General features: G+C 36.8%; 1 protein-coding gene across 1 annotated transcript in view; it reads left to right on the top strand.

Moving 5' to 3' along the window:
• The first annotated feature begins 7,850 nt into the window (after nt 1-7,850).
• The window catches only part of AP3B1 (adaptor related protein complex 3 subunit beta 1), a 242,885-nt gene continuing 236,271 nt past the window's right edge, over nt 7,851-14,464 (top strand). Inside the window, exon 1 of the mRNA XM_037032382.1 lies at nt 7,851-8,220. Coding sequence (XP_036888277.1) covers nt 8,093-8,220 — 128 coding nt within the window. The 5' untranslated portion in view covers nt 7,851-8,092. The remainder of the gene's footprint in view (nt 8,221-14,464) is intronic.

Here is a 14,464-nt window from a genome sequence, read left to right as displayed (position 1 = left end):
ATTGTAATGGACTCTATGCCTCTAATGTGTTTCTAGATCAGTTTTATGTGTGAAAATCTATTTAACATTTCTGTGATGTAGATATCATGTATAAAAAGGTGTATTTATACATTTTTTATTTGTTTTAAGGAGACTTTTTCTTTCTGATCCACTTGAAAGTAAGTTGCAGTATTGTGACACTTTCTTTTCATTGATTGTAGACAGAAAGAGAGGCAGGGAGAGAGAAAGAGAAAAGTACTGATTTGTTGTTCCACTTATTTATGCATTCATTCGTTAATTCTTGATGTGTCCTGACTGGTGATTGAACCCACAACCTGAGATACCCAGTCAGGGCAACACTTTACCCATAAATATTTCAGCATGCATCTCCTAAAAATAAGGACTTTATCTTATCTTACATAACCACAATATTATTATACCTTAAAAGGTGACATCAATTCAATAATGTCATCTAATATATACTTCATATTCATATTTCTCTAAGTGTTCAAAATATATCTTTTATATTGTTTTTTTAAATCCAGGATCCAATCAAATTTCACATACTACATTTGGTTTTTATGTCTCTTATTCTAACATAATTCTCCTGCCTTTTTAGACATAACACAGAATTCATATAACACAGAATTTTTCAGAGTCCAGTCTTATGTGTTCTTTCTTACTAAAAAAAATTTAAAAATTTGAAAAGAGGAGCACTGATAAGTGAACTGTGTGTTACTTTTTTCTGTTGCCAATGTCTGAGAGAAAATCTATTTGGTCTAAAACTTCTTTAGACTGGCAACATAACTCATTTTATACCAAAAATGTTAACAAAAGGAGAAATCCTATAATGTGCCCATAATAACAAAGAAGTTCGAGATTTAAAAGTAGCCAGGAACACGTAGATCATGAAAACTGAATTATCTTTTTCCTGAGTCTGCTTAACTATCCAAGATAATGTAGAATCTTTGAGCTGGAAGAACCTCAGAGGCAAGTTAACTAGATCAATTCTTTATGTTCCTTATATTCCTCAGTGAGGAAGCTGAGTCCCATAGACTCTGTGATTTGCCAAAGTCACACCGCCAGTTAAATGTGGAGATGGGACTAGAAATGAAGTGTCTTGATTTCCAACACATTTGTGCCCCTAATTCTTTCATCATCTTCTCTGAGTTTACCATCCATCATATTTATGTGCTTTCTTTTTCCATTTCTTTCTCTTATTTTTTTAGAGTGAGGAGGAGGGAGACAAACATCAGTTGAGGACAGAACCTGCAACCCAACCATATGCCCCCACCAGGAATAGAACTGGTGAATGTTTGTTTTGTGGGACAACACCCCACCAACTGAGCTACACCAGCAGGGCTTTTCCATTTCTTTCTTTCCTTCCTATTTCTTCCTTTTATTAAGCAGACAACAGAACTTTTTAAACAAAAAATTCTGTTTTTTTTTTCTGTTTCACTTATGCCAGAGTTTCTCCATGGTAGCATTGTTGACATTTGGGATTAGGTAATTCTTTATTTTGGGGGAGGATGGTTGTTGTCCTGTGCATTGTAGGATATTTAGCAGCATCCTTGGATTTACTTATTTGTTACCAGTAGCACTCCTCCATTTGTGACAACTAGAAATGTCTCCGAACATTGCCAAATGTCCCCCAGGGGGACAAAATTGTACCTGTTTGAAAACTATTGCTTCTTATTTTGGCAGTGGTTCTTATTTTACTTCTTAAGTTTCCTTTTACTTTTCTGGTCACTATAAATTCAAAATTTAATGTAGTTGTAATAATAGCATAGATACATTTTTGAAAATTTATTGTTTTGATAGAAAGAGAGAGACAGAGATGTCAATTTGTTGTTCGACTTACTTATGCATTCATTGGTTGATTCTTGTGTGTGCCCTGACCAGGAATCGGACCAGCAACCTTGACGTGTCAGGATGATGCTCAAACCAACTGAGCTACCCAGCCAGGGTGTAGCTATGATTTTTATTCTATTATTTTTACTGAACATTTTGTAACAGGTATTTTCAGTGTTGCTATATGACATGGAAATTTGTGGTCTCTGTCTGCCTAGCATCCCTGCTCCCCTATCCTGTAACAGCACCCCTTCGTCCATTGTGGAGCTGTGCCTTCATCACTTCAGTCCTTTGATTCTAGGGTACTTCCCTTCAGGCAAAGATGTGGACAAAGGAGCCAGGCTTGACCAATCATAATAATGCATCTCCACAGCCACAATGATTAGTCTCAGTGACAGGCACATGAACCAAGTTGAGCCAATCAGAGCCCTTTCCTGGGAATTTGTTAGAAAAGAACACTCTTCTTCATGTGGGTTGCTAAACTGATTTAGTGAAGTTGGAGCTCTCTGAAGCCATGTCCTCAGCATGTTTGCGGTTCAAGAGAATGAAGCCAATGCAGACAGAAAGCAGAGCCGAGAGATGGGAGGGAAAATACTGGAGGCACCGTTTGAGCCCCTAGATCTTCCCGTCTCTGAAGGCAGTGCAACCTTTGTCAATCAGTCTCTAATACTTAATGGCTCACATGTCCTCAAATTGTAGTGCTGTGGTTTCCCTAACTGTTCTGCTAACATTGAATTTTAACGTGACTTGAAATATTTTTTCATTACAAATGCAGTGTTCTTTTTCAGTGCCTTCTGAATGACTTCCGGCAAATTTCCCACTAGTTTCCTCAAACACGGGTCCTTGGTTTGAATTCTGAGCTACAATATTTAAAACTGAGTGATTTACCATCTAATTTAAGGCCATTCGGTTTTGCTTTATCCCCTTTACCATCATTCCATCCGTGCGTATACCGACTATTGCGGCACTACCTGCTCCAGCCGCACCGGCACGTTTGAATGCGTTAGTGTTCTATGTCAGTGGATTGGGGAGTTTCTTACGGTGTCATGAAGATTTATTTCTGACCATTTTAGGACCTGCCTTTTGATACCCTTTAACTATTAACCTCAAAAGCTGAATTGTTCAATTTTAAGCTTTTAAGACTTTTACATTCACTTAAAATATAGAAATATTGTATTATCCTAAAGTCTATGAAAATGCCTCCAATTCTTTCATCACTGTGAAGCCTATATGTATGTCATTTACCTGCATACATTAACTTTTCCAAGCTTGAAGATCTAGTTCAGATGTTATTGTTTTCTCTGTGATTTCTTTTATCACTTTGCTCACAATTGTTTTCTCCTCTCATTGCACTTAGTAAATCTCCTTTGTATTTATGAGGAGTGATACAGTAAGGGGGGGTGGTGCTGCTTTAGGGGCCTCTAATAGTCTTAGACTTGTCCTGTGGAGAATCATAAGTAACAATATACTACTGTACAAAACATATTACCATCAAATTATTTATGAAAGCATAACTTGTGGTAGCTAAAAAATAAAAAAAAGTCAAAAGTCCATCATTAGAGGGCTAGTTTAATGAGTTATGATTAAGTCATAAAGTGGAATACTATGCAACTATAAAAAAGAACACATAAGTTTTGTATACATTGATATAGGACAACCTGTAAGATACAGTATTAAGTACATGAAGAGGTGGTATAGCAGAGTAATTATAAGTGAGGACCCCAGAGTTTGGCCTCAGTTCAAAGACCAGCTCTGTTCTTTCTTAGCTGTGTGCATTTGGGCAGGTTTCTGAGGCCCAGTTCCTCAGTCTTCTTTTCACCTATGAAATGAGGATGCTAGAGAGGACACGAAAGAAGACATTTCCAGTAGTGCTTGACTCCAAGCACATTCCCTAGCTATTTAAGCTTCTTTCAAAACCCAGGGCTGACTGAATATTCAGTATTTTATATTGGGAATATGAGGAAAAAGTATAACAACACTATCATTATAACAACTCAAGCCTTTGCTTCTGAGATAAAGGCTATCTAAAATCTTATTTTAAAAAAATTCCCACCTGAGAATATATGTATTGATTATAGAAAGAGAGGAAAGGGGGGAGAGAGAGAGAGTGAGAGAGAGAGAAAGAAGCATTGATGTGAGGGAGAAGCATCCTCAATCAGCTGTCTTCCAAATATGCCCCAGCTGGAGATCAAACCCACAATCCAGGTGTGTGCCCTGACTGGGAAGCAAACCTGTAGCCTTTTGGTGTACAAGATGATGCTCCAACCAACTGGCCAGGGCAAAGACATCTAAATTCTTAATAAAATAAGAGAGGCATATAAAAATGGCTTAAAATATTCCCTTTGTCATACTTAGTAATATAGTCTCTCTTTATTCCCAAATCATCAGTTCAAATAAACGTATGCCACTATCTAATGAAGGGTTAACCACATTGCATTTTTGTAGATCAGTTTCCTTCTAAAATGTAATAATGAGGTCATGGCATTTTTAAGGGATACATTTGCAGATGTGTATCATTTTAGAAAAACCAAAGTATGAAAATCCACAAATGTGTGGTAAATTGAGGATTGCATAAATTCAGTTACAGAAGAGTTCTTCACGTGCCAAAATAATTAATTATGGGGTTTCTTTAAACAGGAGGGCACAGGGGCTCATGTTTTTTGGCAAAAGAAACTTTGTATTTTATCTGGAATAACTGTCCTTTTTAATGCATCACAAAGCTTCCAGAGGAATACGTATCAGAGAGTGACCCATAGCTACCTAAACAGATCAGCTGAACCAATCCATTCTGTGACCACTGGGGGTGGGGGGAGTCAGGAAGACGTGTTATAGTAGATTGGGTGTCAGGTAAGACCTCTCTGAATAGGTGATATTTTGAGTTAGTTAATGAATAGAATAAAGCCTCAATAAAGCTGAAGGAGCCAGGCCTTTGAAGACTCTTTGGAAGAAGGGTGCTGGCAGAGGGCTCGGTAAGTAAAGTCACTCAAGTCGTAACAAGCTTGATGGATAGAGAAACAGAAAGGCCAGACTCCCTGGAGTGCAGTAAACTTGGGGGAGTGGGTCATGGCGGAGTCAAAGGAGGTAAAGGAGGGCCTGATTAATTAGGACCATGGTAAGTGCATATAAATTACTTAACTTGAAGTATCCAATTTTTAAAGAGCTCAACAAATTGGAAACTCATATTTATTAGAAAGCATATTATTGTTTTATTTATAATTCAAATTTAAATATTTTAAAAATAACAGTAGCTTTATTCCTTAAAATAATAAATTCAAATGAATACAGAAAACACTGAAATTTGAAGCTTCTCTCTTCACTAACCTGTAAAATTTAAATTCTATAAAACAGCACAGGAAGAGTCAGTTTCTGATTGTAAAGACTGATAAAACTGTTTATATAGAATTTGTGTTACCAGTATTTGTTTATTGTTTCTAGCCTAGATTTATGCTGGGAGGTTGTTGTTTTTTCCTTTTGGTCACAATCCTCAACATTCAGACCTTTCAAACCTGAAAATATTTTCCTGAAATTCATTCAATTTTTGTGGTTTACTTTTAATCAATCTGGAATTTTTCTATAGGTATTGTATGAGTTAGAGATTGTGGGAAGCTGAATGATGACCTCCCCCGCCCCCCCGCCCCAATTTATACCCAAANATTGTATGAGTTAGAGATTGTGGGAAGCTGAATGATGACCTCCCCCCCCCCCCGGCCCCAATTTATACCCAAATCCTAATTATTGGAAAGGGTGAATACATTTGGCAAAAGTGACTCTGCAGATGCAATTAAATTAAAGATTTTGAAATGGGAAGATTATCCTACATTTTGGGGGTGGGCCCTAAATATTTTCACATGTATCCTGGCAAGAGAGGGGCAGAGGAGGTTTGACACAGATTGGGGCTAAGCAATTTGAAGACAGAGCAGAGATTTAAAGGTGTTATGCTGCTGGTCTTACAGGATAGAAGAAAGGGGCCAAGGGCCAAGGCACGCAAGGAATACCAATGTACAGCAAGGAACTGCCTCTCCCCTAGAGGTCCTGGAAAAAGTGGCCCTGCTCGTATCTTAGATTGTGCACCTTAATTTCAAACTTCTGGACTCTAGAATTTTAAGAAAGTAGATTTTTGCTGTTTTAAGCCACTAAATTTATGGAAATGTGTTACAGCAGTCATTGGGAACTACCATATTTTGCCATGTATAATGAGCGTTTTTGGGCCCAAATTTTTGAGGGAAAAATAAGGATGTGCATTATAAATGGGGAGTACTTGGAATACCTTGCATCTGTTGTTGTGTTTTGTAATTATTTGTTACTTAAAATTTGTTGTACCATAATATATTAAAAAATAAATGCTAAAATTCCTTTATAATACAAAAGACAGGTATCTAAATATAAATAAATAAAAATTGAATTAAAAAATTAAAATAAAAGATTATTTTCCTCCAAGTTTGGGCCCAAAACATGGATGCACATTATACATGGCAAAATATGGTAATACAGAGATCTAACTTTTTTGCCACATAGTTAACTAATTAATTGTCCTAGTATCATTTATTAATATATTATTTCCTAAGTGATCTGAAATGTTAAGTTTGACATAATGGCAATACTTGTGTATATCTGAGTTGATTTCTATCCTATTGTACCAATTGATGTACTCTTGAGAATGATACCAGACTTTAAAATTACAATATCTCTATAATACATTTAAATGACTGGTAGGGTAATTTCTTCATCAGGTTTTTTTTTCAAAAACATTTTTTTTGTTTTAAGTTACATTTATTCCTCCCAGAGAACTTTAGGTTCAATTTGTCTAGAAAAACCAGAATTTGGACTGTAACTTCATGAAATATGTAGATTTACTTGAATATTCCTATCTAGAAATATATACTGTCCTTTCAGGTCTTCTCTCGCATACTCCACATTTAAACTATAAAATTTTATGGTTTTTCTTCACTTAGGTTTTATACATTTCTAAAAGCTTATCTATTGTGACTATGGGATCTTTTAAAAATTACATTTTCTAATTAGATATCATCAATGTGTAGGAGTGTTGTTGGGTTTTGAATCTGGCTATTCTGCTGAATCAACTTAAAGGTCTAATAATTTTCTCTTAGGTTGTCCGACAAGACAATCATATCTATAAATATTATAACCTCTCTATTCTTTTTCACCACTTTTTTTCTTGTTCTATTGCATTAACTAGAACCCATAAAACAATGTTCAACAATAATGGTGTTAATAGGAATATTTGCCCTTTTTCTGACTTTAGGCGGAATGCCTTTAGTGTTTCACTATTAAATATGTGTTTTATTTTGTATACTTTGTGGAGGTATTTTAACATAACATATATACCTTTTGGCATAGGCATAGAAACAGTAAGAGTATTTCCAGGTTACTAAATATTTCTTTAAATCAGAAAGCTGATAGTGTTATTAATTTACAATAGCTATATGTATATGTAGTTATATAAGTATAATACGTTTATTAATGTTAAAATTCTTTAATTGTGCAAAAACTACTGGGTAATTTTAACGTTTGCATTTCATATTTCTTTAGTATTTTATGTAGAAAGTATGTAACTTTTGTATTAAAAAATTCAGGCTTGGGTATCAGTCACGTTCATCTTACAAAACGCAGCGGAGAGTTTCCATAAAAGCGGAAAGCTAGGGGATAAAGGTTGTGCGGGGTGGCTGTGGAAGCACTGCCACGCTGGCTGGAGGGAGCCGCGGTGGGGGGTGGTGCGGAGTGGAGAGAAACCAGCCCCAAAAGGGAAAGGGATCGTGATGTGTTTAGGAAAGTTGATCTGGCGTGTTAAATGGCGTTTCAGAAGAAATCTGAAAGCTTTTGGTTTACAGCCGGAGCCAGACAAAGAGCTGTTGGGGCTCTGGGAACCTCCTTTAACGGATGAAAATGGGTACAATGGGTACCTCCCTTTTATGAAACTTTAATAACCCGGACTCCAGCCGTCTACAAGCCCAGGGTCTTCCCAGCGCACACGGACGGTCTGAGACTCGCAGCTACCTCTAAAACCCGGAGAAAGGAAATCCAGTTCGGCCCTGGAGGGGCCGGCGGTGGGCTCCGCCGTCTTGCACACTGGGCATGCGCAGGGGGTGGACCGCCTGGTCCACTCAGAGAACCGTGACGAGTCCGGAAGCGCCTGCGCGCGCCCCTCCGCAGGAGAACTAGTTTTGTTCCGTGTCCTACGGACAGGAGCTGGTCCGGGAGAGCACCCCGCAGGACTACACCGACCCTCGCCAGCGCCGCAGCAATGACCAGCAACAGCTTTGCTTATAATGAGCATTCCGCGGGAGGGGAGGCGACGGAGCTGGGTCAGGAGGCGACCTCAACCATTTCCCCCTCCGGTGCCTTCGGCCTCTTTAGCAGCGATCTGAAGAAGTGAGGATAAAGGTTTGGGGTGCGGGGACGGGACCGAGGCGCTGGGGACCCCAGAGAAGCGGGCCCCGGGCTCGGGCTCCCGGAGAGGAGTGGGGTGCCCCGGAGACTGCACCGGGGCCGGGGGTTAACGTTTTCTGCCGGTGGGTGGAGTCGGGTCACAGCTGGGAGTAGTGGGAGTGGTTGGGGAGTTGTGGAGAGTGTGTGTAGGGGTCTCTCGTAGTCTTCAACTTTGGTGAAGGAAGAACCATTTGGAGAGCTTAAGTTCCATCCCCAAAGACTCTGATTGAGTTGGTCTGGGACACGGGAATCTTAAATCTGAACGTACGCTTCTAGCAAATTTAATGGGTGTTGGGTCAGACTTGGAGAAATTTACACATTAGGCTGAAGGAGTGGGGAGTTGAGAGGGAGGTTTGGAGTGTGAGTGTTGCTTATCCGAGACTGTTGAAGTGCAGGAGCAAGGAAGTGTTCTGGCGCTTTATGAATGGACAGACTGGTTTACACAAACATTAATGTTCTCGGATAGTTTCTTTTGCATTATAGACAACCCCCCATCTCAAACAGTAATAAACATATGAGTAGAGAGTATTTAGTGTTATTAAAAACAAATGCACACTGTGTTTTTAAAAAGTTAGTAAAAGTTATTCAATTACCACCGAAAAATGGGAAGAAAACAGTCCCAAATTGTATTATTTTGGGAGAAGGGTTTAAACGTACAGAATCACAGTAACTTTATATTTTACTGTAATAATTTTTACACTTTTCTTATTTTTGGTCTTTCAGTACTAAATACTATGGTCACATGTTAGGCTGTCACTAGATGCTAAATTAAAGTACCTGTGCTACTGACTCTGACGGTGTCAGAAGGGTATAGCTGTAGTTAAATTTTAATTTAAATTTTACTAACAAGACAGGGCAATCTGTCTTGTTTTAAAGTGTTATAGTAGTTGAAATTTGGATGGAATTTTGACTCTTTTAAGCTGATTGAAATCTTATGTACAGCTTGTAGAATAGTTTTTTCCCCACCTTATTCTCAGGTTAGAAGAGTTTAAAAGAAAATTAATTTCTTTTCATTTTTCATTCTCTGCACCTAAATGATGTATTATTGTTCTAACAAGGAGCTTGTTGCAGCTCTTCAGTTTTATTAGCAAAAGGTTTCAGCTGTTGAATTAACCTGTAAGTTTGTTTCTGTCTTGCATGTGATTTGCTTACAATGAATTACTTTTAAGGTTTGTGAACATCTAAGATGTTTTTCTCTTTGAGCTCTGATTTTCTGTTTTGTCTCATTCGGGTCTGATGTGGTAAAAAAAGATGTATGGGTTTGACTATGACCAGTGTTGTTAAGTGACTAAACAGGTTGGATTTAAAATAAAAATAGCTAAAAAAAAAATTGAATGAATGAGTGAATGAATGAATGAAAATAGCTAACATTTATTTAGTGCTTGCACATTTATGCGCAGTACTTTACCTTTATTATCTCATTCAGTGCTCCTAACAATCCTATTGCTTGTTACCAGATACTGATCCCACTTTGCCAGTTAGGAAATTGGAGCACAAGTCATTAATTTGTCCCATATCTAATACACATACAAGCTAGAACACTGCACTGTTTGACTTTGAACCCAGATACCCTAAGAGTTCATTCTTTCGAGTACTTTGATATACTACTTTCTACCTGATGAAATTTATAGTGCTTTTATTAGAGAATGCATACAACTCATTAAAAGTTTAAAGCTTTGAGTAGTAGCTGTAGACAGTGTAGACCTTGAAGTTACCAGGAATTAGAAACAATTTGGCCATTGAACTGTAACATAATGGGGTTGTATAAGAAACAAGTAGACTCTTGTTCTGGAAGTGGTCAATTAATCTTTTTGAGCCTGTATTCTCTCATTTATAAACTGGTGATATTTTTTGCTTAAAAAATAATAAAAGGTATGTAAAAAATTGAAAAGCTTACCCTGTTTTTTCACTCTAATTTTTGATGGTTTACTCAGAAATTGTTTCAAATTTATAAAAAGTTGCAAGTATAGTACAGACAACTACTCCCCGTGCAAACTCAACAATTTAAAAATTTGCTACATTGCTTTATTTCTCTGTTTCTCCCCCTCCCTACGCACACAGACACATACACACATTCACATTAATGTGTTCTGAACCTTTGGAGACTAGACTGTATACATCATGTCCCTTTATTCTTAATACATTAGTCTGTATATATTTTTTAAGAAGAAAGATATACAACCACATACTGTTATATTCAGGAAATTTAACATGAGTACATTTTACACTTGGTAATCCAGTGTTGTCATTTGTTCCAATAAATAATTTGTATTTTAGCATTCCCCCCCTCCCCCGCCCCCAGTACAGAATCCTATCTAGGGGCCTGTATTTTATTTATTTGTCTAATCTCTTTAGTCTGGTCTAGATCCTTAGCCTTTGTTTTTCACTACCTTGGGGTTTGAAGAATGTAAACCAATAACTTTATAGCTTGGGAATCAATGTTAGTGGTGTTTCTTCTTTGGATTCATGTTATGTACCCTTGGCCATAGTACTACCATAGGTGTTGTGTGGCCTTCTCAGATGATTGCATCCTGAGACGTAGGATGCCCATCTTCATGATAATTGTCTAGCTATTTCATTTTTTCTGATAATTCATCTATGGGGAAGACCCTTGGAGACCATGCAGATATCCTGCTTCTTATTAAATTATCACCCCCCTGTATCTGATGAATCTTCTCAACCAGTCTTTGCCACAATGGCTGCAAAATGGTAGTTTCACTGACCCCCTCCAGTATTCCCTTTGGCCTCTGGTTCTAGAGCTGTATGTCCTTTGATGCTTCACTGGCCATTTCCAAGATGCCTAATCACTTCCTGGTCACAGGATTATTGATGGTTTTTGTTTTCAGAATTTAATCTCATTTATTAATCTTATTTCTTCCCTGCCCCCTTTAAACAAAACCAGAATTAGGGAGTTTTACATGGTTTTATGAAAGATCCTATACATCACTTATTGGTTAACCAGGCCTGTGTGTTAGAATATTGGCTTCATGATTTTCAGTTTCTCATTTAAAATGTGAAGAACTATTTTTTTTGTATTCCTTTCTTTTGATACTGTTGTAAACTTTTATTTCTTTTAGTTGTTTCCTAAATCATTTTCCTTCTTTGTTTTAAACAGTTAAACTCCTTTTTTATTTTTATCACTTGGCTGTGTGTTAAATTTAAAAATAATTTTATTTCTGGATTAAATGTTTATTTAATTAATTTCTAGAAAGAAATGCATAAGACTAATGAATTTTTCTTGAGACTAGTAAGACTATTAAATTATCTAATCTCTCTTCTTTTGAGAGCATCCCAGTGTCTTAGAGCGTTGGTCCTAGGGAAGATCTAGATTTAATTGTTTTCACTTGTAATGTTGCCTCATTCAAGTTGCTTTATCTCTTCAAACTTCAGCATCCTTATTTTTACAAAGGGTATGATAATGCTTGCCTATTTTGTGAGATTCTTGTAAGATGGTATAGTTGAAAGTGGTTTCTAAATGAGAATATTAACTAACACTATTTGGAAAAGTTGGTGCAAGTTTTACTGAAGTGGTGACATTTTAAGTCTTAAAGCCTGAAAAGATATTTGCGATAGGGAGGAAAGGGGAGCTCTTCAGGCAAAGTGTGTAGAAACCAGGAGAGCTGCGAAAGAAAATGCATGTTCAGCTGAGATAGATATTGGGGCATCAACATTCATAACTGTAGGTAGTAACTAAAGCACAGGAATGGATGAAATCATCCAGGGAGAAGAACTTTTCTTGTTAGAAGAGAAGGCAGTGTGGACAAGTCCCCGCATTTAAGGTGTGAGTGGAAGAAGACCTAGGTAGAGAGAGAGAGACGTGCTCAGAGGGGTTGGAAACCAGAGGAAGGTTAAAAATGAAGCTAAAAGGACAGTAAGAGGAAATGATCCACTGTGTTAGGAGTTGCATGGTGAGGGAAAATAGAATAAAGGCTGAAAAGAGGCCATTGGGTTTAACATTTAAAAAGTGACCTGAGGAACCAGGAATTTACTAGTGCAGTACCACCTGAAATACTTGAAAGGTAGCATTTTTAGTCCCTGCTGTAATTAGGGTGGGTTTTTCTTTTGTTCAGATTCATAGAGTTGATTTGGACCCAAGCAAAGGGCTGCTTGCTTCCCTGTAGTCATGCTACATCCTGTAGTTATGACGTAGTCAGCACTACCTCAGTGATTTACATTGTATTAATAAAGCCTAGCTTATTTCAACTTAAATTTTATTTATTGTCAACTTTACAACATTAGCCGTGAAAATTACATTATGTATAACCCTTTAACCTTTATTAATATCCGTGTTTGTCTGTGGAGTTTCCTAGGAGATTACATGGATCTGTGGCTTGTTTGAAATTACAGCAAATCTAACTATGGCTCTGTCAATTTTTTCCTCTTTCAAGAAGGATGTAGACGTGCAGCTGAATGAGCATAACCTTTTTATAGGGATGTTCTTGGGTTTACTTTATTAAAAATAAAGATAAACTAGTCCAAGATGAAATTATTTTATTAATCGTAACACATTATTTTGGTCATACCTTAAAAAGTCATTGTGTCTCACTTATATGAGTTTTTAAACTTGCTTTTTTGGTGATTGTTTCCATTTTATTTATAGTAATTTTAGTTAGGGTCTATACCATATTTTTATAATTTTTTTACTTAACACTTGTGTAGCATCAGTGGTTTTAAGTTTGTTCCATTTTCTTTTTACTTGTCCTACTATTTCTCATTGATGTGCTCAGGAGACTAGGGTTGCAGGTATGAGAATATAATCCGCTAATGATTTCTATAGCATACTGTTGTCCCTCTCATCATCTTCAAGTTCAAAAGATCTAAATTCTTTGAGTTCTGATAGCTCCAGTTTTGTTAGCTGATTTGTTTTAATCTGTTTGGTTAATTCTGCCTAGTGGGTTGAAATTTATGATTACTAGATCTAGTTTTGGAGATGTTAACTATTTGCCATGTTACATACTATGTGAACTGAACCCTACTTTATTTTATTTACAAAAAGCACATAAAATATTAGCCAGTTTCAATGTTTTATTGATATTTCACTGTTTTTCCCAATATAGCTATTGAAAGAAGAAACTGTAATGGCATATGCAGTGCCTTCCAGGCTAGACAAACTTACTTATTTTTGTCTTTACAGAAATAACACTGCTAGTTTTACAAAGGGCTCACTGCTGAAGTTAAGGATTGTTGCTTCAGGGTGCAGTAGGGCTTCTATAATTTAATTCTTGAAATACACTTAAAATTGAATGAGATTTTTACCCGTTTAAAAGTTGATGAAATACTGCCTGTGAGCAGAGTACTTTCCAACATATTGTAAAAAGTCTTTTCATTTTATTTGCTTGTCTTGCTTTTCTTCTTGGAGGAGACTTAGTTCTGACTTTTACAGTTTATCTTAACAAATATTCAGCCAAAAAGATATTCATCTCTTGCTGTAGGATATGTTATTTTAAGATTACTGCTTTAGTGAAATCCGAGGAGAAAACCTGGAATACTTAAATTTGAAGCCTTACCATTAAATCTCATGATGTGAAATATATTAATTAAATTTTGGGGGGGGAGGAGTTAGAGCAGCAGTACTAGAACTGAGTGATTAGAACAAAAAAAGGCAAACAGATGGTTGGTTGAAATGTTCTTTTTTACTGCATGAAAAGTTAAACTGCTCATGGAATGACAAATGTATTATAGTGAAATAATTTGACAATATTGCAGTTGTGCATATAAATGAACTGCTGACAAAAACAAATTGCCTGCAGTCCAAATTCAAAATTTAAAGTGAAAAGCCCAAGGTAGAGTAATTAAGAAGGAATGATTTTCATATATTTCATTTTACTATGAATAACATTCTCTGGTTTGTATACTTAGGGAAGACTTATTTAGCCTATCAGCTGGAAGGAGTTATAGATCTATGAAAGTGAACAATTAATGGTCAATGTCTGCTTATTGATGGGCTGGTTATTTGTGTTTGTCATAGGAACTGATCTAATTGGAAGGCCAGTGTCTTTAATCCTTCAGCTGAGTGAGTTAGCATGGCAGCTGGAGAAGGGAGAGACTATTGAATAAGAGTGGTTCCAAAATTATGGATTAGCAGAGCTGCATTTCACCCAGCTGTGCCCTAAGAATGGGTTTTCTCAAAGTTTCTTAAAGCCTTGGTTAAGAATGTGGTGATGGAGGATGAGAAGGAAGTCAGTAC

This window comes from Sturnira hondurensis, unplaced genomic scaffold (genome assembly GCF_014824575.4).
Source record: "Sturnira hondurensis isolate 20B ecotype Veracruz unplaced genomic scaffold, ASM1482457v3 Scaffold0021354, whole genome shotgun sequence".
Lineage (NCBI taxonomy): Eukaryota > Metazoa > Chordata > Mammalia > Chiroptera > Phyllostomidae > Sturnira > Sturnira hondurensis.
The sequence above is the reverse complement of the archived record's forward strand: the minus strand, read 5'-3'. Positions and strand labels throughout refer to the sequence as shown.